Source organism: Lissotriton vulgaris, chromosome 11 (assembly GCF_964263255.1).
Source record: "Lissotriton vulgaris chromosome 11, aLisVul1.2, whole genome shotgun sequence".
NCBI lineage: Eukaryota > Metazoa > Chordata > Amphibia > Caudata > Salamandridae > Lissotriton > Lissotriton vulgaris.
In genome coordinates this window covers 977,848,751-977,871,472 of record NC_141699.1, presented here as the reverse complement: position 1 = coordinate 977,871,472, position 22,722 = coordinate 977,848,751, and the positions used below count along the sequence as shown (strand labels likewise).

General features: G+C 46.1%; 1 protein-coding gene across 37 annotated transcripts in view; it reads left to right on the top strand.

Annotated features, from left to right (window-relative positions):
* Nucleotides 1-22,722, top strand: part of MBNL1 (muscleblind like splicing regulator 1) — a 375,400-nt gene that overhangs the window by 225,050 nt on the left and 127,628 nt on the right. For all 37 annotated transcript variants that reach the window (XM_086944188.1, XM_086944179.1, XM_086944185.1 and 34 more), the window contains one exon: nt 13,629-13,799. In XM_086944188.1, coding sequence (XP_086800314.1) covers nt 13,629-13,799 — 171 coding nt within the window. The remainder of the gene's footprint in view (nt 1-13,628; nt 13,800-22,722) is intronic.

Sequence of the window (22,722 nt, the reverse complement as noted above, 5' to 3'; positions counted from 1 at the left end):
GTGTGTTTCATGAGGCACGTGCACAGAGTTTCTTCTTTTTTAGAGTGTTAGGAGTTAAAGGTTGAGCAAGTTTTGTTACGTTAACTGCTAGAATTGCTTCAAACAGTTGGCAACTTGTTGAACGTATAATTTTCAATATATAAATATAAACTGTAAGCACAAAGAACCTTGCTGACAGTAGTATGCATACAAGTAAACAATAACAGTTAATTCTGGTGTTATACAATGACATTATATATAGCACCAACGTATAATTATTTTTTTTCTGTAGGCCTGTAAAATGAATCCTTATGTTATAAAAAAAAAATATGCTAATACTACACACTATCATTCAGGGTTTTGAAAGAGGAAACAATTCAACGTTGTTCATCCGTAAGTGAAGCTAGCTGCTCATGATGCGGAGGCACAAAGTAGGATACAAATTGTTTTTAAATAGAAATCTGTGTATGTTAATACACTGTGCCTCAAAAAAATTAAGTTACTTCATGGCAGAATCCACTTCTATGTTATGGTGGCATTTTGTTGTTATATTTCTCTGGTAACATAAACTACTCCTTCTACACAATCTGTACCCATTTCTCATTTTCCATACTTTGTATTTTTTCTTACCGTTTCTTTTTTGGTAACTCTTCTTAGTTTACACAACAAATTCCACAATGTATCATCATAAATATTTAAAACTTCGTTACACAAAGAAATACTATTGGATAAACACTGCCATTACTTCCTCGTTCCTCTCGCCATGATGAACCACATGGTGAGGCCTCGGTGCCTCCATTTACAATCCTTTCCTAATGAATAAAAGACCCCCCCCCCTCAATTTCTGTTACTTTTTTGTGCAAATCTTCACTTTTACGTCCGTGCAGGCAGGGTGCGCATACTCCAGTGCTTGGCCTGGCCTGTCTTTGCTTTGCTTGGTCAGTGATTTGTGTTTTGGGGAACTTTACTGTCAGGTATTCTACTGCTATGGTGAGTGCTTTTATCTATTCCCCGGGGGCCCGCTTGGTGTCACCGACGGATGCTTGCTGATGGGCTTCCCAGGCGTGTTTGCTTCCGGCTGGGGTAGGCTTGGCCAGAGCCTTGCTGTGCCCAGGGCCGGACTGGGAACCACAACCAGCCCTGGCAAAGTGCTCGGGCGGCCCCCCCTCCCCACTGGGAGCTATGCTGCAAAAACTGCCTTGTAACAAAAACGGCCCCTAGGGGCCCAAAACCGGACCCCACCTGTGCGAGGGATTGCTCAGTGCCCGCTATGGCCAGTCCGGGCCTGGCTGTGCCTGCCTATGGCTGCGCTGAGTGTGACTCTGCAGAGGCTTCCTGGCTGGGAATCTGTGGTGCATTTCTCTGGCCAGTCTATGATGAGTTTGCGGCTCTGTGATGGGGTTGTGCACTCTCGCTACTATGGCTGCTTTTTACCTACATGGGGCTTATTGCTCTGCGCCCGGTGGGCTGCCCACGTTCCTGGCTCTCCCTCTACAGTGAAGTTGGTTGTGTTCAGGTGGTCATTAATCACAGTTTCTGACCTCTCACTGTCTCGATGGCCTTATGGCACTGTTTCCTTGGGACATTTCTTATACAGCACTGTCCTGTTGTGTGATTCTTGACTGTATACTTACTTTTTGGTGATTGACCAGTTATGTCTTGGCTGTTGTTACAGGTTTAGTTTTTTTGGAGGGAGTTCTCCCCTGTGGAATTTTTTGGGGGACTATTTAAGTGTAATGTTTCTTTTTGGTGTCTGTGTCTTTACTATGGAGAAACGTACTGCAAAGTGACGCAGATTGCACTCTCCTGATTCAAGGAGGACAGTGACGTTCAGCAGGATAGCGCGGCTGCAGCTGGTGGTGCCCCAGCGTGGGGTGTCTATTTCCTTGTCTGCTGTGGAGGTCCAATCTATGATAGATGCTGCTGTGACTATGGCCTCGATTGGAAAGCATAAGGTCAAGCGTGCTGCGGTCAACTTGTAGGATAATTCGGCCTCTGACTCTTCGGCTAATTCTGTCCAGGAGAGGCATTTGGTCCTTGGTGCAAAGTTTAATTCCAGGCATGGACTGGCAGGCATTCTGGACATGGCACCTCCTTTTGTGGAGGAGGTTGCTGTGGACTTATTTCTGCAATTCGCTAAGCCTGCAACGCTCACTTTGCCATTGCACCTCTAGGTAAAGGAAGTGATCTTTCAGTCCTGGTAGGAACCTTAGCATTGCCGGGAGCCCCGCTTTCTTCATAGAGCATATGCTTTGGATAAGGGGGATACACTGTTGCCTTCTTTTGTTAAGGCGGTTCTGCCCTGCCCCTCTGATTGGCAGACCCTCTCTGAATCCGGATGATTGTTTGCCTTCTGATTCTGTGGACCCAAAGGTGGAAGGGGGTCTGAAGACATCATTTTCTGCTTCCAATCTGGTTCTTAGGACTGCCTCGTATGGTGCCTTGACTGCTCAGTCCCTGTTGCAGGATTTTTAACCTCTGGCTGAGGCTATGCAGGAGGGGTCCGGGGTGTTCGATATGCTTGTTCATATGGAACAACAGACCATGTTCCTGGTTGACATTTCGGTTGATGTGACGAAGGCAGCTACTGTGGCTTCTGCCTCAGCTGTCATGGCTTGCGGGAACATGTGTCAGCAGGAATGGAAAACGGATCTGGCTGAGAAGTCTGCATTTCTGAAACTTCCATTCATGGGTGACAAACTGTTCAGTGACCGTCTGCATCATCTTATCCAGAAGTATTTCAATGATAAGAAGGATACGTGGTCCTACAGATCTTCTAATGGCACATCTTCTAAACCTTGTAATCGCTTGCCAGAGATTCCAAGAATTTCCCTCTGGGGGGGGGGGGACACTCATTTTTATCCCTTCCGCAAGAAGTTCCAGCCCTGGAGTGGTAAGCAGCAGGATATGACCCCAAAGGTAGGACTCTCTGGTCAGTGCTCATGTGGATATGCTTCCTGTGGATAGCCAATTGACAGTGTTTTTTCCAGCATGTGTACATTCCATCTTTGACAAATGGGTGAGGAATATCATGCAGGACGGTTATCATATAGACTTTGTTTCTCTTTCCCCCAATATGGGGTGCATCCCTACTGCTGTGCCCAGGAATCCGGTGAAAAGCGAGGCGCAGCTGGAACAGATCCAGGCCTTGTTAGGGGGTGTGCAGTCATTCTGGTGCTGTTGGAGCATGTCGGTGAAGAGATGTACTCGATCCTGTTCCTTCTTCTGAAGGTGTCCAGGGAGTTCCATCCATTGTGGAATCTCAAGCTCCTCGACACATGGGTGACATTGATTTCTTCCAAGGTGCTTCCTCATCAACAGCTCATTCCCCTCCTATGTCCAGGAACTACATGGCTGTGCTCGACCTACAGGATGCCTAACTGCATCTTCCCCTTCATCCTTGTCATCAGAGGTTTTGGAGGTTCGCTGTGGGGGCTTCTCGTTTCCAATTCCAGGTTCTTCTCTTTGGTCTAAAGTCGGCTCCCCATGTGTTTACTTAGGTCTTGGATTCCTTGATGGCCGTTCTTTATCTTCAGGGGGCTGCTGTCTTCTCTTACCTGGACGACTGCTTGGTGAAGGGGGCTTCTCTTCACTTGACTTGCATACATGTCCATAAGGTCCTGGACCTTCTGTCTTCCCGTGAATTCTTGATCAATGAGAGATAATCACAGTTGGTTCTATTTCGGGTTCAAATTTGTATTGGGTCCGGGTTCTGGACGAATCTGGACATTGTCATGTTGCCAGACTGAAGGATGTTGAAAATTATTTCCCATCTGATGGATTTCTTGTCTGCTCCTGTTTCGCCTGTGTTGCTTTGAATTAGGTTACAGGGGGACCTGGCAGCCAGTGTGTGTCAGAAGCAGTACCTGAATTGTCCTGGTTTCCGTGGGAGCGAGTGACCAAGGCTTCTATGATGATTATTTCCAAATTCCCAATCACCCCTGCACCCGGATTGCTCCAAGCCCAGGAATGGAAGGAAAAGGGGAAGTGGATAACAAACAACAAAGAGAGACTTCCACACTGGTGTCTTCGTCACTACCTCTGGGATGAGTAGCTGGTGAACACCTGCAACAGTTAACAGATCATTACTAACGTTCAAACCTTTTTTGGGAAAAAAAAACTACTCTCTCTCACTCTCTCAGCTCACTTCTCTTATACCTGATTCTGTGTGGAAATTGCCGCTCTCTTGCAGAGCCCGATAAGAAGTTCTTAATGGAAGATTAGAGGACTCTTGTTGATGTTAGTGTCTATTAGGCTGTTGATTGAGTAGAAGTGGTAGACAACAGTATTACCATATGCATATAATATATACTCTCGTTTACTTGTAGAATTACGTAGATGCTGGACAGTAGAAGAATTACTTTACTCCTCGGCACAGGCACTCTAGAAAGGCTGAATCACTGAAGAGTCTTTTCTGAAGCTCAAATTCGACTTTTCAAATATTCAGTTCAACTTGGACACAGAGCTAATCTTCCTGACCTTGAAGACTCGGTCTCAGAAATAACTCAATATAGCGCTGGACTGAAATTGCGCCACAAGAAGTCTTTGAGGAAAAAATATTCTTCCTGCTATGGAGCTGAGGAGATGCGGAAGAATTACTTGCCAACAGGAATTGCCCACTGAAGCATGCCGCGATCATGAATAGAGCCGACACCGCCGAACACTGGATAAGCGGAGCTGCAGCAGATTTCAGAATGCAGGAATCAGTCTGGAACTGAAGCGAAACAAGCTCCCTAAGCCCAGAGCTAAAGTCTCAAGAGTTTCTGACTGGAATTGGGCAAAAACTTGGAATTACGCAGTGACTTGACGGGAGCCAAAATCAGGGCGTCGAACTGCCGGAAACAAACAGTTGAAGTGCGCCACATAGAACGCGCGGGATAAGGAAATGGCGGACTGAATTTGAAAGACTAGAACACTAACCCTACCACTAGGTGGCACAATCAGGAAGCGCTAACTAACCCTCCCTCTGACTGCGGACATGAACTAATTTCTGGATGGAGCCCCAGATTGGGAATTGCTGCAATGCGTTAAATATTCTTTTGACCGTAGGGACTGAAAGAGGTCTCGTGACGGAACCTGGCATGGATCTGACACTGTGTTCTTGGTTTCATGGGCTTGTTGGCACTTCAGTGTCCTGATGAAGTTCATACTGACCAAGTGGCTCCCCAATGTGCAGGAGTCGTCTTGTTTTCTCCCGGTGACTCCTGTAATTTGAGACAAAATGGAATGGTGGCTCCTTCCAGCGAACATTCTATTGGGGGTCTCTTTGTGGTCTCCAAGTCTGGTGATCATCCCGACAGATGCCAGCAAGAGTGGCTGGGGGGCCTGGTCGGTGTCTCTCACGGTCAAAGGTCTGTGGCTGGTGGGCCAGAGATCCTGCTCCTCCAATTTGAGGGAGTTGGAGGCTAGTTATCTACCTCTTCTCCCATTTTTCTCCTTGTCTACAGGGCACACCTATCATAGTCCTGACAGGGATAAGGAAATGGCGGACTGAATTTGAAAGACTAGAACACTAACCCTACCACTAGGTGGCACAATCAGGAAGCGCTAACTAACCCTCCCTCTGACTGCGGACATGAACTAATTTCTGGATGGAGCCCCAGATTGGAAATTGCTGCAATGCGTTAAATCTTCTTTTGACCATAGGGACTGAAAGAGGTCTCTTGACGGAACCTGGCATGGATCTGACAGTACCCCCCACCAAAGCCCCCTCCCTGGGCTTCAGAGGATGAGTATTATGGAACTCTGTGACCAATCGGGGAGCATGAACATTGCTGCTGGGTTCCCACGACCTTTCCTCAGGACCATAACCCTTCCAGTCCACTAAATAAAAGATTTTCCCTCTTTTCAACTTAGAATCTAAGATTCTTTTGACCTCGAATTCTTCTGAACTCTGCACTTGGATTGGAGCTGGAGGAAGGACACGTCTGAAGTTTGGAGGGTTTCTTTTAATCAACGAGACATGAAAAGTTGGGTGGATTTTCAAGGACTTTGGGAGCGCTACCTTAACACTCACCGGATTCACCATTCGAACCACAGGGTAAGGACCCACAAACCTGGGTTGGAACTTCCGATTCCCCCTCAATCGCATGTGTTGAGTGGAAATCCAAACCTTTTCCCCTGACTCATACATGGGACTTATTCTTCTCTTCTTATCTGCCTGCACCTTGTATGCATCTTTTGCCTTCTTGAGATTAGAAGAGGCTACCTGATAGGATCTTTGCAACTCTTGTATCACCTCCCCTGCTGCAGGGACCTCAACATCCACCCGCCCCACCAGCATGTTTGGATGACGACCAGAGTTCAGAAAGAATGGAGAAAAGCCTGTAGCGGAATGGACTGCATTATTGTAAGCAAACTCTGCTGTGCTCAACAAAGAAGGCCATTCCCCTTCCTGGTCCATCAAATATATCCGGAGATATTGTTCTAAATCCTGGTTCCCTCTTTCCGTCTGTCCTTCCGTTTCTGGGTGGAAACTGGTGGACAAACGAGAGTCGACTCCTAAACCCTTAAGGAAGGACTTCCAAAACCGAGAAACAAATTGGGGTCCACGATCTGAAATAACCACTTTAGGGACCCCATGCAGTTTGACAATGTTTTCAATGAATAGTGTGGCTAACTGAGATGCCGTGGGGAGTGCCTTCAGAGGGATGAAATGGCTCATTTTAGTAAACTGATCCACCACCACCCAAATCACTGAATACCCCTGACTAGTAGGCAGGTCTACAATGAAATCCATGGAGATCGTGTGCCAGGGGGATGGAGCAACAGGTAAAGGCATTAAAAGACCCTACGGGAATTGTCTCAAACTCTTGCCCTTAACACACGGTTCACAAGTGGCGATGTACTGCCTCACCTAAGCATCCATGCCTGGCCAGAAGAAGATTCTCTTGATCAACTCCAAAGTCTTCTTGGCTCCTCTATGGCCTGCTCATGGATGGTCATGGAATTGCTGAATGACTTCATTTCGCAACTTATCACTGGGAACAAACATCTTTTCTTGCAAGAATGGTTTCCCATCTCTTACTATTCGATCTAGACCTTCCAATTCCCAATTTGAAAATTCAGTTTTAGCGAATTCTTCTCTAATCTGATTCTCCAATTTATCTTCAACTGCAATAGCTACGATCTTTTCTTCAGGAATGATAAATCCCTCCACCTTGGCTTCGACTTCTTCTCCCATACTCAAACGTGAAAGGGCGTCAGCTTTTCTATTAGAGGAACCTGGCTTATAGGTCAAGACAAAATCATAGTCTGCAAAAAAGAGTGACCAACGCAGCTGCCTAGGAGTTAACGTGCGAGCTGATTTTAAGAATTGCAAATTCCGATGATCTGTAAAGACTGTGATCACATGTTTCGCTCCCAACAAGTAGTGTCTCCACACTTTGAAGGCCTCTTTTACCTCCAAGAGTTCTTTATCTGCAATGGAGTAGTTGATCTCAGCAGGGGATAGTTTACGAGAATGATAGGCCACTGGATGAAGTTGACCCGTGTCCTTCTGACGTTGGGACAGAATTCCTCCTATCGCCAAATTGGATGCGTCAGCTTTGATGAAGAATGGTTCTTTCAAATTGGGGTGTTGCAGAACAGGAGATGTAACAAAAGCTTTCTTTAACTGTTGAAAAGCCTCCTCTGATTCACGTTCCCAAATGAATCGTACGTTCTTTTTAAGAAGACGGGTAATTGGGCTCACTTTTTTCAGAGAAATTCAGAATGAAACGCCGATAAAAATTGGCGAATCCCAAAAAGCTCTGTATTTCCTTCACGGACCTTGGCGCAGGCCAAGACTTGATCGCCTGTAACTTGGAATCATCCATGGATACTCCTTCCGGAGACAAAATGAAGCCCAAAAATTCCACACTGGAGGAATGAAAGACACACTTTTCCAGCTTGACGAACAGATGATTCTCCAGCAGCCGTTCCAGAATAGCTCGTACATGGCCAACGTGTTCCTCTCGACTGTTTGAATAGATGAGGATATCATCAATGTAAACCACCGCAAAGCGGTCCAAGAACTCTCGAAGCACGTCGTTCACGAAATGCTGGAAGGCTGCTGGGGCGTTACAAAGCCCAAAGGGCATCACTTGGTATTCGAACAACCCAAACCTTGTTCGGAATGCAGTTTTCCACTCCTCACCCTCAGCCATGCGCACCAAATGATATGCCCCACGTAAATCTAACTTGGTATACACACACGCATCCTTGACCTGATCGAGAAGTTCAGAGATGAGGGGTAGTGGATAACGATTTTTTTTTTGTAGCTAAATTCAAGGCTCGATAATCGATGCAGGGTCTCAAAGTCCCATCCTTCTTTGGGATGAAGAATAGGGGCAAAGACACGGGAGATTGTGAGGGTCGGATGAAACCGTTGGCTAAATTTTGTTCTATATAGTCCTTCAAATGGATGTTCTCGGGCTCCGATAAGGCGTAGATTCGACTGCATGGCAGAGAAACACCCGGCTCCAATTCAATCCGATAATCATACTCTCGATGAGGTGGTAATTTTCGAGCTTCTTTCTTATTAAAAACTTCCTTCAGGTCTTGATATTCTTCTGGAATCTCTGGAGCCTCCAAAGCACAAATCATCTGAACTTGATTAGCCAAATTCAATGACAAGGTGGAGCTGGAAGTTTCAGGTATAGAATGAAAACAATGCCCAAGAAAAAAATCCGAACTCATTTCTACTGAACGTCGAGACCAATCAATCCGGGGGTTATGCTCGGTGAGCCAAGGCAAACCCAATATGAGCTGAAACTGAGGAGCATCTATGAGATTGAATCGAATGTAACTCAGATGTTCTCCTGGGCCCACTACGGTTATCAGTTCAGTATCATAGGCTATAGGCCCCGAAGACAAATTGGTGCCATCCACCGCTCTAACTGGTTCTGGTCTTAACTTCTTTTCAAATTGAATTCCTGAAGATTTGGCAAACTGGATGTCACAGAAATTCCCTGTAGCCCCCGAATCAACCATCACGGAAACTTCCTCCATATGATTTTTTCCAAACACAATTCTACTTGGCAAAATCAAATGCGGGGCTGCTGATTGCAGGGTATTTGCTAAAAACTGTGGCTTTGGAGTTGTCTCTTCACTCGCTCCCACCAGTGCAACTCCTTCTACTGGTGGAGCCGGTCTTTTACCCACGTGCTGGTCTTTGATTTCTTCGGACATTCCTTGACAAAATGGCCCGACTGACCACAATACATGCACAGCTTGCCCTGACGTCTCTTTTCTCTTTCCTCCTTGGTTAGAGGACCTCGAATTGTTCCCACCTGCATGGGTTCTTCATTTGAATGACTTTGGCCTTCTAGGTTCTTAGCCAACTCCAACCTGGCCCGATCAAATCGTGGTGGGAGAGTACGAACGTCCCTCCGACGTTCACTTCGTCTTTCCGCCTGCCGCTGGTCAATCTGCAACACTAAATCAATAAGTTCAGATACATCGGTTGGTCTTTTGGGAATCTGGGCCAATCCATCCTTCAGCTCATCCTTTAAACCTCTGTAAAAAATGGCCGCCCTCTTAGATTCGGGCCAACTGGTTTCAACTATTAATTTGTTAAATTGTGCTAAATAGGCCACCAAGTCTCGATTTCCTTGCTTCAACTCTAGAAGTTCATTGTCTGTGGTCTGTGAAACGTTTCTTCGATCAAAGATTCGCAAGAATTCGGCCTTGAATTCTTCAAATTTATACAACACGGGATCGTTGCAAGCCACCAGGGGCAATGACCACGCTGCTGCATCTCCGCTCAGGTAGGACAGCACAAACGCCACTTTAGACTGATCCTCCTTAAACAAAATGGGCTTACAAAGGAAATGTAACGAACACCGTGTAAGGAAAATTTGGGCCTTATGGGGATCTCCTTGAAATCTCTTGTGGGGGGGGGGGCAATGGGATCGTAGGGGACATAGCGTGCACTTCCTGTGTGGTTAACTCTGTAGAGGAAGAGGAAGAAGGAGTGGGACCAAAAGCTGATGACTTTATACTCCCAAAATTTGGACGAGGACTCTCGGAAAACTCTCCTATTCTCTGACAAAAATAACTAGCCTCCTGATTAGATTTCCTAACTTCCTCCCTAGTTTCGCTCAACTGTTTCTGTAATCCCTCTAACACCGAAGCCAAGGCTTTGACATCCAACCCTTCTGCAATCTCGCCCAGACGGAAGGTAATTAAGGCACTTCAATCTGTCAGAAGCAGTACCTGAATTGTCCTGGTTTCCGTGGGAGCGAGTGACCAAGGCTTCTATGATGATTATTTCCAAGTTCCCAATCACCCCTGCACCCGGATTGCTCCAAGCCCAGGAATGGAAGGGAAAGGGAAAGTGGATAACAAACAACAAAGAGAGACTTCCACACTGGTGTCTTCGTCACTACCTCTGGGATGAGTAGCTGGTGAACACCTGCAACAGTTAACAGATCATTACTAACGTTCAAACCTTTTTTGGGAAGAAAAAAACTACTCTCTCTCACTCTCTCAGCTCACTTCTCTTATACCTGATTCTGTGTGGAAATTGCCGCTCTCTTGCAGAGCCCGATAAGAAGTTCTTAATGGAAGATTAGAGGACTCTTGTTGATGTTAGTGTCTATTAGGCTGTTGATTGAGTAGAGGTGGTAGACAACAGTATTACCATATGCATATAATATATACTCTCGTTTACTTGTAGAATTACGTAGATGCTGGACAGTAGAAGAATTACTTTACTCCTCGGCACAGGCACTCTAGAAAGGCTGAATCACTGAAGAGTCTTTTCTGAAGCTCAAATTCGACTTTTCAAATATTCAGTTCAACTTGGACACAGAGCTAATCTTCCTGACCATGAAGACTCAGTCTCAGAAATAACTCAATATAGCGCTGGACTGAAATTGCGCCACAAGAAGTCTTTGAGGAAAAAATATTCTTACCGCTATGGAGCTGAGGAGATGCGGAAGAATTACTTGCCAACAGGAATTGCCCACTGAAGCATGCCGCGTTCATGAATAGAGCTGACACCGCCCAACACTGGATAAGCGGAGCTGCGGCAGATTTCAGAATGCAGGAATCAGCCTGGAACTGAAGCGAAACAAGCTCCCTAAGCCCAGAGCTAAAGTCTCAAGAGTTTCTGACTGGAATTGGGCAAAAACTTGGAATTACGCAGTGACTTGACGGGAGCCAAAATCAGGGCGTCGAACTGCCGGAAACAAACAGTTGAAGTGCGCCACATAGAACGCGCGGGATAAGGAAATGGCGGACTGAATTTGAAAGACTAGAACACTAACCCTACCACTAGGTGGCACAATCAGGAAGCGCTAACTAACCCTCCCTCTGACTGCGGACATGAACTAATTTCTGGATGGAGCCCCAGATTGGGAATTGCTGCAATGCGTTAAATCTTCTTTTGACCGTAGGGACTGAAAGAGGTCTCTTGACGGAACCTGGCATGGATCTGACACTGTGTTCTTGGTTTCATGGGCTTGTTGGCACTTCAGTGTCCTGATGAAGTTCATACTGACCAAGTGGCTCCCCAATGTGCAGGAGTCGTCTTGTTTTCTTCCGGTGACTCCTGTAATTTGAGACAAAATGGAATGGTGGCTCCTTCCAGCGAACATTCTATTGGGGGTCTCTTTGTGGTCTCCAAGTCTGGTGATCATCCCGACAGATGCCAGCAAGAGTGGCTGGGGGGCCTGGTCGGTGTCTCTCACGGTCAAAGGTCTGTGGCTGGTGGGCCAGAGATCCTGCTCCTCCAATTTGAGGGAGTTGGAGGCTAGTTATCTACCTCTTCTCCCATTTTTCTCCTTGTCTACAGGGCACACCTATCATAGTCCTGACAGAGAACACTATGGCCAAGTCCTAGGTCACTTGGTAGCGGGGGACGAGTGCTCTGTATTTGTCTGCTGTTGCGGATCAGATATTCTGATGGGCTCAGGCTGCTGTGGTCTTGTTGAGGGCCAGCTTTGTTCTGGGGATTCTCAATCCTTTGGTCGATTGCCTGAGAAGGGAGATTCCATCCTCTCAGGACTTCTGTCTTTATCCCCTGGCTTTTGCCGAGATGTGTCCATTGTGGAGTCGCACTCCGGTGGACTTCTTTGTGAGCTTCGGCAATGCTCTTCTTCCCCGTTTTTTTCCAGAGGAAGGGAGGCATTGGCTTCTGGACTGTATGCCCTGACCTGACCTTTCTTTGACCTGTCAGCCTTCTGTTTACTTTCCCGTCATTTCCTTTGATTCTGAGGTTTCTTGTTTGGGCTTGGAGGGAGTGGGCTCAGGTTGTTCTGGTGGCTCCAGCATGGCCCCACTGTTTCCTCTTTGATGGAGATGAAGGTGGGTCTGGAGTGGAGGTTTCTGTTGTTTTCATCTTCCCTGCGGTTTCTGTCTTATCAGGTGTCCTCCCTGTCATGGCTCTGATTGATGGCTTGGCAGTTGTACGGGGTGGCTTGATGTTTCAGGGCCAATCTGCCTCTGTCTCTTTTTTGAGTTTACCCCTTTTGACTTTGAAGGTCTTTTTTCCTGGTGGTGGTTACAACATCTGTTCACAAGTTTGGTGAGCTGGGTTCTTTGTTTTGTTTTTCTCCTTTCTTTCGGGTACTTGACAACAAGATGGTTCTTCGGTTGGGCCCTGCTTTGTGCCCAAGGTGAATTCTCTGTTTCATTGCCAGCAGGTCATGATTCTACTGGTGTTTTTCCCTGATCCTCACTCTCCTTAGGAGGTTTCCTTTCATTCCTTGGATGTACGTAGGGCGGTCTTGGGTTACAGGTATTGGGTGAAGATGTTCAGGGTGTCTTCCGCCTTGTTTGTGAAATTTAGTCCTGCCCGGAAGGGGGATAAACCTTCCACTCAGACCGTGAGCAGGAAGAATGGGTTAGTGATCCTGGTCGCCTATAAGCAGTTTGGGTTGTCCTCTACTCTGGGGATTCAGGTAAGGTCTACTAGGGGCAAGTCCACTTCTGTGGCAGAACTCCAAGGTACCTCTTTACAGGAGATCTGTTGGGCAGCCACTTGGGCAGTGACACCTACTTTTGGGTCCCGTTATTGAGTGCTTCAGGGGCCATAGGTGCCCGATTTGCTATATTCCTGGGTCCTGTCTTCTATATTGTGACCTGTTTTTTCCTCTGTATTAAATCTGTGCTTGCATTCTGTACAGTTGCCCTGATACTTTTTAGTGGCTTTGGTACAATTCACTATGTGATTTTTCACATTGAGAGGTATGAGGAGGTAATGATCCAATTACTTACCAGTAATAGCATTATTCTGAGTCCTTTTCTCACTGTGACATATCAGGCCCTCCCTCCTGCCCTTTTTACCAGGCTTACTGTGTGGTTTTTGGGCTTGGTTAGGATTGGGAAGTGAGGAGGGGATAAGTCTTTTATTTATTGGGAAGGGATTGTGAATTGAGGCACAGTGGCTTCACTATGTGATTTATCACTGTGAGAGAAGAACTCTGAGTAAAGCTATTACTGGTAAGTAATCTCAGCATTGTGTACATGTAAACTAAAAAGAACAATGTCATTCACTAAAAAATGTGGACTCTGGGTGGGTGTAAACGCCTTTTCTGTTAAAGATATTTGCTTTATGAGTCGTTAATGACACCTCATTATTAACATGCATTATTTGCACTTGATCAGTGTAAATTTGACAGCAGAAGTTTCAGTCGCCTCATAATTTTTTTTCTCCTGTTTAGGGTCGATGCTCGAGAGAGAACTGCAAATATCTTCACCCACCTCCACACTTAAAAACACAGTTGGAGATAAATGGACGGAATAACTTGATTCAACAGAAGAACATGGCCATGCTGGCACAGCAGATGCAGCTAGCAAATGCAATGATGCCTGGTACACAATTACAGCCTATGGTAAGGAGCATCAACTGACTTCAACTGCATGCAAACCACTCAAAAGTTATATGTAAACATCTGTTCAGCTGTTATCTTCAAACTCACTCAAACTTTATTAAGAAAGCCGAGAGCCTGAAATCAGATAATTTGTACTTACCCAAGTTTGTATTTTCGCAGTCACAGATATGTGAAACCTCCTTTATATGAACTTTTTTTCATTTCGGAATTTGTGACATAAAACTGTGTGTCACGATATGGCTTTCAAATGTTATTGCAATTAAAGATCCTCCCCCAAGAGTGTCCATATTCTGTTAGACTCATCACAGAACGTTCTCCCACATAAACTGTCAGATTGTTAATACTAGGGTTTCCTGAGAATATGTAATTACTTAATTTTTTGCAATCTTTTCCTGATATATTTCTAGTGTAGGAATAATTGATCCAGTCGTGACAAGTAGGCACAGTCTAGAATTTGGCTGCTGTAAATTATTGAGAGAGCTTTTATGCTCAACCGAACAGTTGATTTAATTTTTCTGATGGATACTTCTAACAAGATAGTTAACCTTTAGAACATTCTCAGTCACCAAACTGTATCCAGAAACTTTTACACAGCAGAAGGGCTCCTGCATGCCAGTAGGTGGTGTGGTAGAGCTCCGTGTTGATTTTGTTTTTTTAACATATTTTATTAGGTTTTCATTAGTTACATCATAGAACATGAGTCACCATCTGCCCCCCGCTTCTAGCAGTCTAGAAGTCTCATTAGTGTATACTAGTATTAAATACCAGGCAACAACATAACAGCGCATAGGTATCTTTTGATGAAGGACCGCAGAAGACAGCAGGTAAGTTCAAGAGTCCTTTATTTCAAGTGCAGGAGGAGAGACACGAGTGGACTCTTCTAGGCAGAGTCTCAAGTAACTGCCTTAGAACAGAACGTCTAGTTGAGCACAAACATGGAAGAGATGTGGAAGTGCATTCTGGTGGAATACATGGCATGCGAGTAACATTCTGTAAAGACTAGAACAATAACTTGAGTGACATATGTACTACACGTTTTCTTCCTTTAATGTCAAAAGAATGAAGAAAATTAAAGAAAACAAAACAAGAGAGAAAAAGGGGAGAAAATACCAGGAGTGTTCTAGCAAACAAAGTCTTGGAGATACACTGGTGGTCCATGGTACCTTAGAGAACGAGAGGGACTAGGCCTATCAGAATTAGGGTCTGATGCAACAACAGAGGTACTCGCGGATATGAGAGAGTCACCACCACCAATAGCCACACACAGCGAGGCAGAGGGAGGTGCCTCCTCTGGAACCTGAGCTAGAACATATCCGCTACTGTTCAGGGGACTTGTGGGCTTACATTCTTGTGTGTTTGCAATGCCTCTTTGGCATAAGGCAACACGCCTGAAATTCCAACACTCGCTGTTGTTCAGGATGACACAATGGTCCAGAACCTTTTTAACAGTAAAGGCGCCCTTGAATTTTGACAAACCTCTCCCCACCCTACCACTCTTGATCTTGCCCTGGTCTCCCACCTTGAAACGGCTGGGAGAGTCTGAGAGGACCGGAAGGGTAGGACGTCTTCCTTGTAACATAACTAGTTGCTTCATCCAAGGGGGAACACCTTTCGAGCCTGGAACCTGTCCCCACATTAGCTCGAAAGGGTAAGATTGGCAGTCAATAAGGGGAGCGGTCTGTAAGGCCCAAAGCATTTCGTTGACCATTTTGCGTACCACTGACCCATTGGCAGAGACCATTTGGATGATTCCTTTGACTATTTTGTTGGCCCTTTCACAAAGGCCATTCACTTGGGGGTTATAGAGTGAGGTGCGATGGTGGAAGACCCCACAACCCTTCAAGAAGGCTTGCATCTCCTTGAAAACTAGCCGAGTGCCGTTGTCCGTGATGAGGACAGAGGGGATGCCCTCTTCCCTGAATAGTTTGCCCAAAAACTTAATGGTACTCTCAGTAGTGATGTTGTTAGAGAATTCAACAACCAGCCGCTTAGCGAATACGTCAACTACAACAATGGCAAACCTGTCCTTCTCATGCAGCTCCCCCATAGGGCCAATGAAGTCAAGACATGCTATGCCAGGGCAAGCCTGGGTTCTGAATGTGTGCAGCATTGGACTTGGGACCTACTTTAAGTCGTTTTTAACCTTTTTTACATACTGTGCAACTTTCTACCCACTCCACTACTTGAGCATCTATGTCCGCCACCAGAAGTGGTTCTTGAAGCGACGTTGTGTGAGGGTCTGGCCGAGATGCCTTCTCGGGTTAATGCTAAGAGCTTTCTTCTGATACCAAAGGGGGGATTCATTTTTCTCCTTTGACCAAGACGTTGTTGTCAAGGGAAAGTTCATCAAGAACCTTGGGTCGGACTGGGATTGGGAGACGACTCTCCCTCCTGGGACCAAACTTCAAAGGTTTGGTGACTTCTTGTAGGGTGTGGTCGTCCCTCATTTCACTCTCCCAATCACTCGCATCAAAGACATCCTCTCCTACAAATACGGCATCCTCAGTGGAAGCCACGGCAATGTCATTGTTGCATCCAGAGGTGCAAGGATCAAGGACGGTCCGCCAGTCGAGTGACATTCTAGAGAGGCAGTTGGCCTGGACATTCTTCCACCCCTGAATGTATTCAACCTGGTATTGAAACTCTTGGAGTTTGGATGCTTGTTTGGCAAGCTTGGCAGACCCTTTGCCAGTACTGCCAGGGGAAAGAACTTAGACTAGGGGCTTGTAGTCCGTTCTCAGGAGAAAATTCTTGCCCTACAGATACGTTCGAAAATATTCTACTGCCCAGGATGCAGCCAATGCCTCCCTCTCGTTGACCGAGTCATTTTTCTCGACATCAGTCACTGTTCTGGAGGCAAAGACTACAGTACCCTCAGACCCATATTTGAACTGTGACAACATAGCCCCCAAACCTGTGGCGCTGGCATTAATTGTTAAAATAGACTTATTATTAACATCAAAGAGGGCTAGAACATTGGCATCGCAAATTTCCTTTTTGATAGAATTGAAACATTCCTGTTGCTGAGTACCCCATGAGAAGCTCACTCCCAGCTTGAGTAAAGCATGTATACAGGATGTTTTATCTGAGTAGTGTTGAACAAATTTTGAGTAGTACTCAATTAGTCCCATGAAAGAACGTAACTGGTCTTTGTCAGTGGGGTGAGGAGCCAGATTGATGGTATTGCATAAGTCTCTCTTGGGTTTCATTTCGGAAGCATTGATGATGTAGCCTAAGTATTAATTTGGTCGACTAAGAACTTGCACTTTTCCTTGCGGAGAGTGAGGCCGGCAGCGGACAATTTGTCAAGGACAACCTTGAGAGTAGCATTGTGTTGCTCTACAGACTAACCGTATACCAAGATATTGTCCTGGAAATAAATGGTATTCCCCAACCCCTCGAAAATGCTGGTAACCACACTGGCTGCTGAGTTGAGGCCGAAGGGGAGGCATGTAAATTGGTAAGTGACCTCAGGGGTATTAAAGGCCTTGAGGTGTTTGGAATCTTTGTGCAGATTTATTTGGTGGTACGCACTTCTGAGGTCGAGCTTGGAGAAAACTTTGGCCCCCTTCAGAGTGGTGACTAACTCTGTGATGATTGGGAGGGGAAATGTGTCGGCAACTACGCACTGATTTAGAGACCTCAAGTCAACACAGAAGCGGAGCTTGCATTCGGCGTTCTTGCTGATAACAACGGGCGAAATCCATGGAGAAGCTTCTATGGGCTTGATGACCCCCGCTGTAAGCATGTCATGGATGAGCCCCTCAACCTCCTCTTTAACTACTATGGGCACACGCCTAACTTTGTGCCGAATTGGAACAGAGCCCTTCTTAATTAAGATACAATGAGACTAGCCTTTGAGTTGGCCAAGCTCCTCTATAAAGACACTGCTGGCTTCTGTGAGAATGTTATCTAGGCTCTCATTCTCAATGATCAGGATCAGTATGGCTGGTCCTTGTTCAGCCACATAGATCTTTCCTTGAATGTGTCTATGGGAAAAAGTAATATGTGCCTCTACGTATCCAAGTATGTCAATGGATTCTCCTTATTACCCCACGGGGAAATATCCTTAGGAAGGAGTTGTTTTGCGTCCCATTTTTCTTCAAAAAGATCTTTGGATACTATGGTGAATTTCGAGCCAGTGTCAACCATCAGATATACGTCTTGACCATCGATTATAAACATAGTTCTGGGTCTATTCTTTCGCCTGTCCGCTTTTTGAGAGGTAGGGTCCAACTCAACAACCAATATTTTGACGTTTTTTCGCTATCCTGTGCTGCAGCGTTGTGCACACTGGCTACACTCGAGCGAAATCTGCTCCTACAAACTCTGGCGTGATGTCCCAAGCGACCACACTTCAGGCACTCATGTTTAGCCGCAAAGCAAAACTTGGAGTCTGAGGTGTGTACTGTACTTCCACACCTATTACACGTTCTGACATTTGCATTCTTAGAGATACTTGTAGCTCTGGGATTAAAGGGTTTCTTTAATAACTTCTTATGCTTGACAGCGGCAATGGCACTGGGGTCATTGTCGATTTTTTCAGAATCTCACAGCTCCTGAGTAGACACTTTATTTACATCATTTGTTGGAGTCCTCTTCACTTCCTTCATGCAGCCTTCTGACTGCTCTATGACTTTTGCTTAATCTATTGCTGTTTTAAGGTTGGTATTCTTCGCCGCCGAGAGACGTTCCTGGATCTCCTTGTTGTTGCATTGAACTATAAGCTGATCAGAGATCAACTCGTCTGTCATGTTTCCAAATTTACATTTAAAGGACATTTATCTAAGTCTAGAGATGAACTCATCATTGGACTCGCCAGTTTTCTGATGTTGGGTGTAGAAGTTAAATTAATTCATAACTAAATTTTCTTCTTTTGCATACCTCACTTCGAGTCAACAGGGGGCCCCTTTGTATTCATCGGGTAATGCCTGGCCATTGGCTTGGAGAGCTTGAGGGAGATAATGAAAAACACGCTGGCCTTCTTTACCTAGAGTACTTAAGAGAAGAGCTTTCTTTCTCTTTGCTGAGAACTCTTGGCCATCTAGAGCATCAAGGTAGTTATCAAACATGAGGATCCAATCATCCTAGGGAATGCTTGGTTGGCCAGGTTGGGCTAAGAAATTGGGTGGCGGGACAACATATATGTGTGGGGAGGCCATGCTGAGATGAATGACGTGACCGAGTAAACTGTTACAAGGTTATAGAGCAAACGACACTGTAAGTTGCCTGGGAAAGGAGACTGTGAGAGAACGATATACACTGTGTGTATATCACCAAAGAGAGGGAGATGTTGAGGTGTGTGTATCGCTGTGCAAAATGACCAAGGAAACAACTAGGCAGAGCAATATACAGGCGTGTATATCGCTGTGACAAACTGCGAGGAATTCTTAATTGTTTAAAATTACCTGAAAAGTGCGTAGAAGACGGATACATGGTAGGTGTGTGTATCGCCGTAAATATCAGCTGTTCAGCAAGTCTCTAAGCCTCAGTGAGACGGTTCTGTAGCATTGGGTTACTGTGGCAACCAAGTGAGGCCAATAAAAATGCCCACCGACGTGGGGACGCTGGTGTCGTACGTGGTGATGTAGAAGCAAAGGGTATGCATGAAGCGGCGTCTTCACGTTGCCTGGAGTCTGGGAATTATGGAGTGCTGATGTTTCATGTGGGAGTGAAGTGCATCAGTGATGCGGCGTCTAGGCGTTGCTGGGATACCGGCCGTAGGCGTTGCTGGAGGCATGCCTCATCTGAAGCAGCTGGGCGTAATGTCACTGACTGGGCTGATGTGCTCAAAGTCAGCCCTTATTCTGAAATGGAGGAGGAGGCTGGAAACTGAAACTGTCCGCTCTTGTCACAGAGGGAAAACAGTGGTGACTGGGGTCTTCCTCCGAGTCTCTGCACAAAGTCGCTCCCTGGCGAAGAGGAAGTCACCGAAAAGGACAGAAAGGAGCTGCACTGTACACAGGGTTCTTCACAAGTCGTCCCCAAGTTGTAGTAGATGAAGGACCACAGGAGACAGCAGGTAAGTTTAGGAGTCCTTTATTTCAAGTGCAGGAGGAGAGACAAGAGCGGACTCTTCTCGGCAGAGTCTACAAGTAACTGCCTTAGAACAGAACGCCTAGTTGAGCACAAACATGGAACAGAAGTGGAAGTGCATTCTGGTGGAATACATGGCATGCGAGTAACATTCTGTAAAGACTAGAACAATAACTTGAGTGACATATGTACTACAGTGTCCTTGTGGGCATGATTTCCACTAGTACATTATGCGAACAGTTAACCAGTAATGATTCAAGGAACATGGGGTAACAACCTTGTAAAGCAAACAAACCGCACTATGAGAGTGAAATTCGTACCAGTGTTAGGGAGGAAATCAGTATCTGGGGCACATGTTGCGTGGGTGGCCAATCATCTCTTAACGTACTCTGTGCTCCTATGTCATTTTGCTGCCCTCCCGGCTTATAGTTTAGGTATGTCTCAGGGTAAACCTAATCGATGTCTCTAATTGAGAAGGTGTCCTGGTGAGCTTGTGCCCTCCACATCTCATTGCATAATTTCTCTGTCTCTCTCGACCTTTAGGGAAGTCCTCCAGAATACATCCCCAAGCCTCTGTCCAGGTACTGGATCATCGTTCTCTCCCTCTCCTCCTTAATGCCACATTTTCGCAACTGGCCAATTTGCAAAGTTCTGAGAGCCAGTGCTGTAGTATTGGCCTCTCTGAAGTTTTCCAGGACATTGTCAGCTGCCGTCTAGGAAGTACCAGTGAATTAGGGAACCAACTCAACAAACAAGTCTTGGGTAATGTGTGTAATAGGTGTTCCGTGGTCATTGATAGCACCTCCATTACTCTGCTGGGGTTGAGAGGAGGGCAGCTCCCGATCAGGTGAAGGAATGTGGTATCCTCTTCTTCACATCTTTGGCAGCCTGTATTTGCATTTGGTGACAGTGCATTCACACTTTTAGGCATAAGGTACGCCCTGCGGAGGAAGACATATTGTATAATCTTACATTTTGCATTGCACATGACCTTAGGAGTATGTTCCAGGATTTTGGTCCAGTCCTGCTCGCTTATCGCTGATCCTCCTCCCATCGCTCCCATAAAGGGGAGAGGTCCATTTTTGCCTGCACTAGTAGTGCTCTAAACAAAGGTGGGATTGCATGGTAGTGCCCAGAGGTCTCACAGAGGCACTGCAGGCTCCTGTATACTGCAAACTTCCAATACCCAAGCCCCACCATTTCCAGACCCTCACCGACAGCACCCCATGCACTAAACAGTGTGCGCAAGAATCTCATATTGGTCTTGTAAGACACCAAAGACTGGCAGAGTATCATTTATATATAATTCCCACACTCTGGTAAGGTTGAGCGCTGTTCAGTCCTGGAAGTCCCTCAAACTACCCCTATGGAGGATGGAGATTAGTGTGACGTCTCTGGCATAATGTGTTCTGATCTTGGTGTGTTGCAATGCTCGCAGCCACGCATGTCTGAGAGTCATCATCAGGAGTGTTACGGTCCCCCCTGTAGGGGTCCAATGGCAGTAGTAGTAATTGCACTAGTGCATTTCCAGTGGGGCAGTTTGGGTCTACCTCCTGGGTGTCTCCCCAGCAGGCCTCCCACCAACATGCAGCCCATTACAGTTGTACGGCTAAGTAAAACAATTCAAAGTCTGGGACCACTAGTCCCCCTCTGTATTGGGGAGTCAGTTTTGCTAAGGCAATTCTCTTTCTGCCTGTACACCAGATTAATTGCAGGCCAGGGCATCTATATCTCTGAATACTGAGGGATCTTTATGGGGAGTGCAGTGAAATAGTAGAGCAATCGATGGAGAACTGCCATCTTTGTCAAGGCTATGCTGCCCTTAGTCCAAAGTAGAAGTGTTAACCAGAAACCTAACAGCCTGGCATACAACTGCCAATACATTGCCATAGAGATGTTGTGTCTCTGAGAGATGTTGTGTCTCTGTGTGGTAGATGTGAACCCCTAGGTATTTAATTGTGATGGGTTCCAAATGCAGTTTCTCCCCCAGTGGTTCAGGGATTGTCCCATTGTCAGTAGGTCCCAGTGGGAATGCACAGGATTTTTCCCAATTGACCTTAAACCTGAGAGCTTGCCATATTGTGCCAAGGTATCAGACACCATGTCTTTTCTGTTACCCTGCATGCATAGATAAAGTATGGTGCCTCCAACACGGAGCCCCTGGTATTGCGTGCCCTGGTGAATCACAGAAGCTAGTGGTTCGAGGGTCAAGGCAGACAGGTTGGGTAGGCATCTCTGCCTCGTCCCCCTATTTTCTTTATATCTAAGATGATGGCACCTGTCTTCATGCAGGTGGTCGGGTTTGTGAACACCACTTTTGGCCAACCAAGAAATCTCAAGAGAGCGCATGCTTGTCATTACTACATATAGGAAGAATTCCCTGGACAGGGACTCAAAGGTGTTCTTGATATCGACCGCTAATGCCATGGCTGTCGGAGGGAGTTTCACACGCTGATCTAGCACCTGGATGAGACTCTGTATATTTTAGAAGGTGCTGCACATGAGCATAAACCCAGGCTGGTCAGAATGTACTAGGCCCTGGATGTGGAGCATCTGCCAGTATGCAACTGAGAATCTTGTAGTCTACAATAAGTAGAGAGAGGGGTCAGCAAGAACCCAATCTTTCTGCATCCTGCCCCTGTTTGAGTAGTGCTGTAATTAGCACATCCTGCATGCTACTAGGATGTTCCCCGGTTCTCCTGGCCACACTAATCAATGTGGCGACTTTGAGAACCAAATGGTCCAAATAAGGCATATAGGACTGTATTGCTAAACCTTTTGTGCGCTGTACCTTCTTCTGAGCCATGGCCTTGATTGCCTACCTGATCTCTTGTTCCAATATGACCTCCTAGCTGGCCTGTCGCTGGAACCCATAGTTGCCATAGGT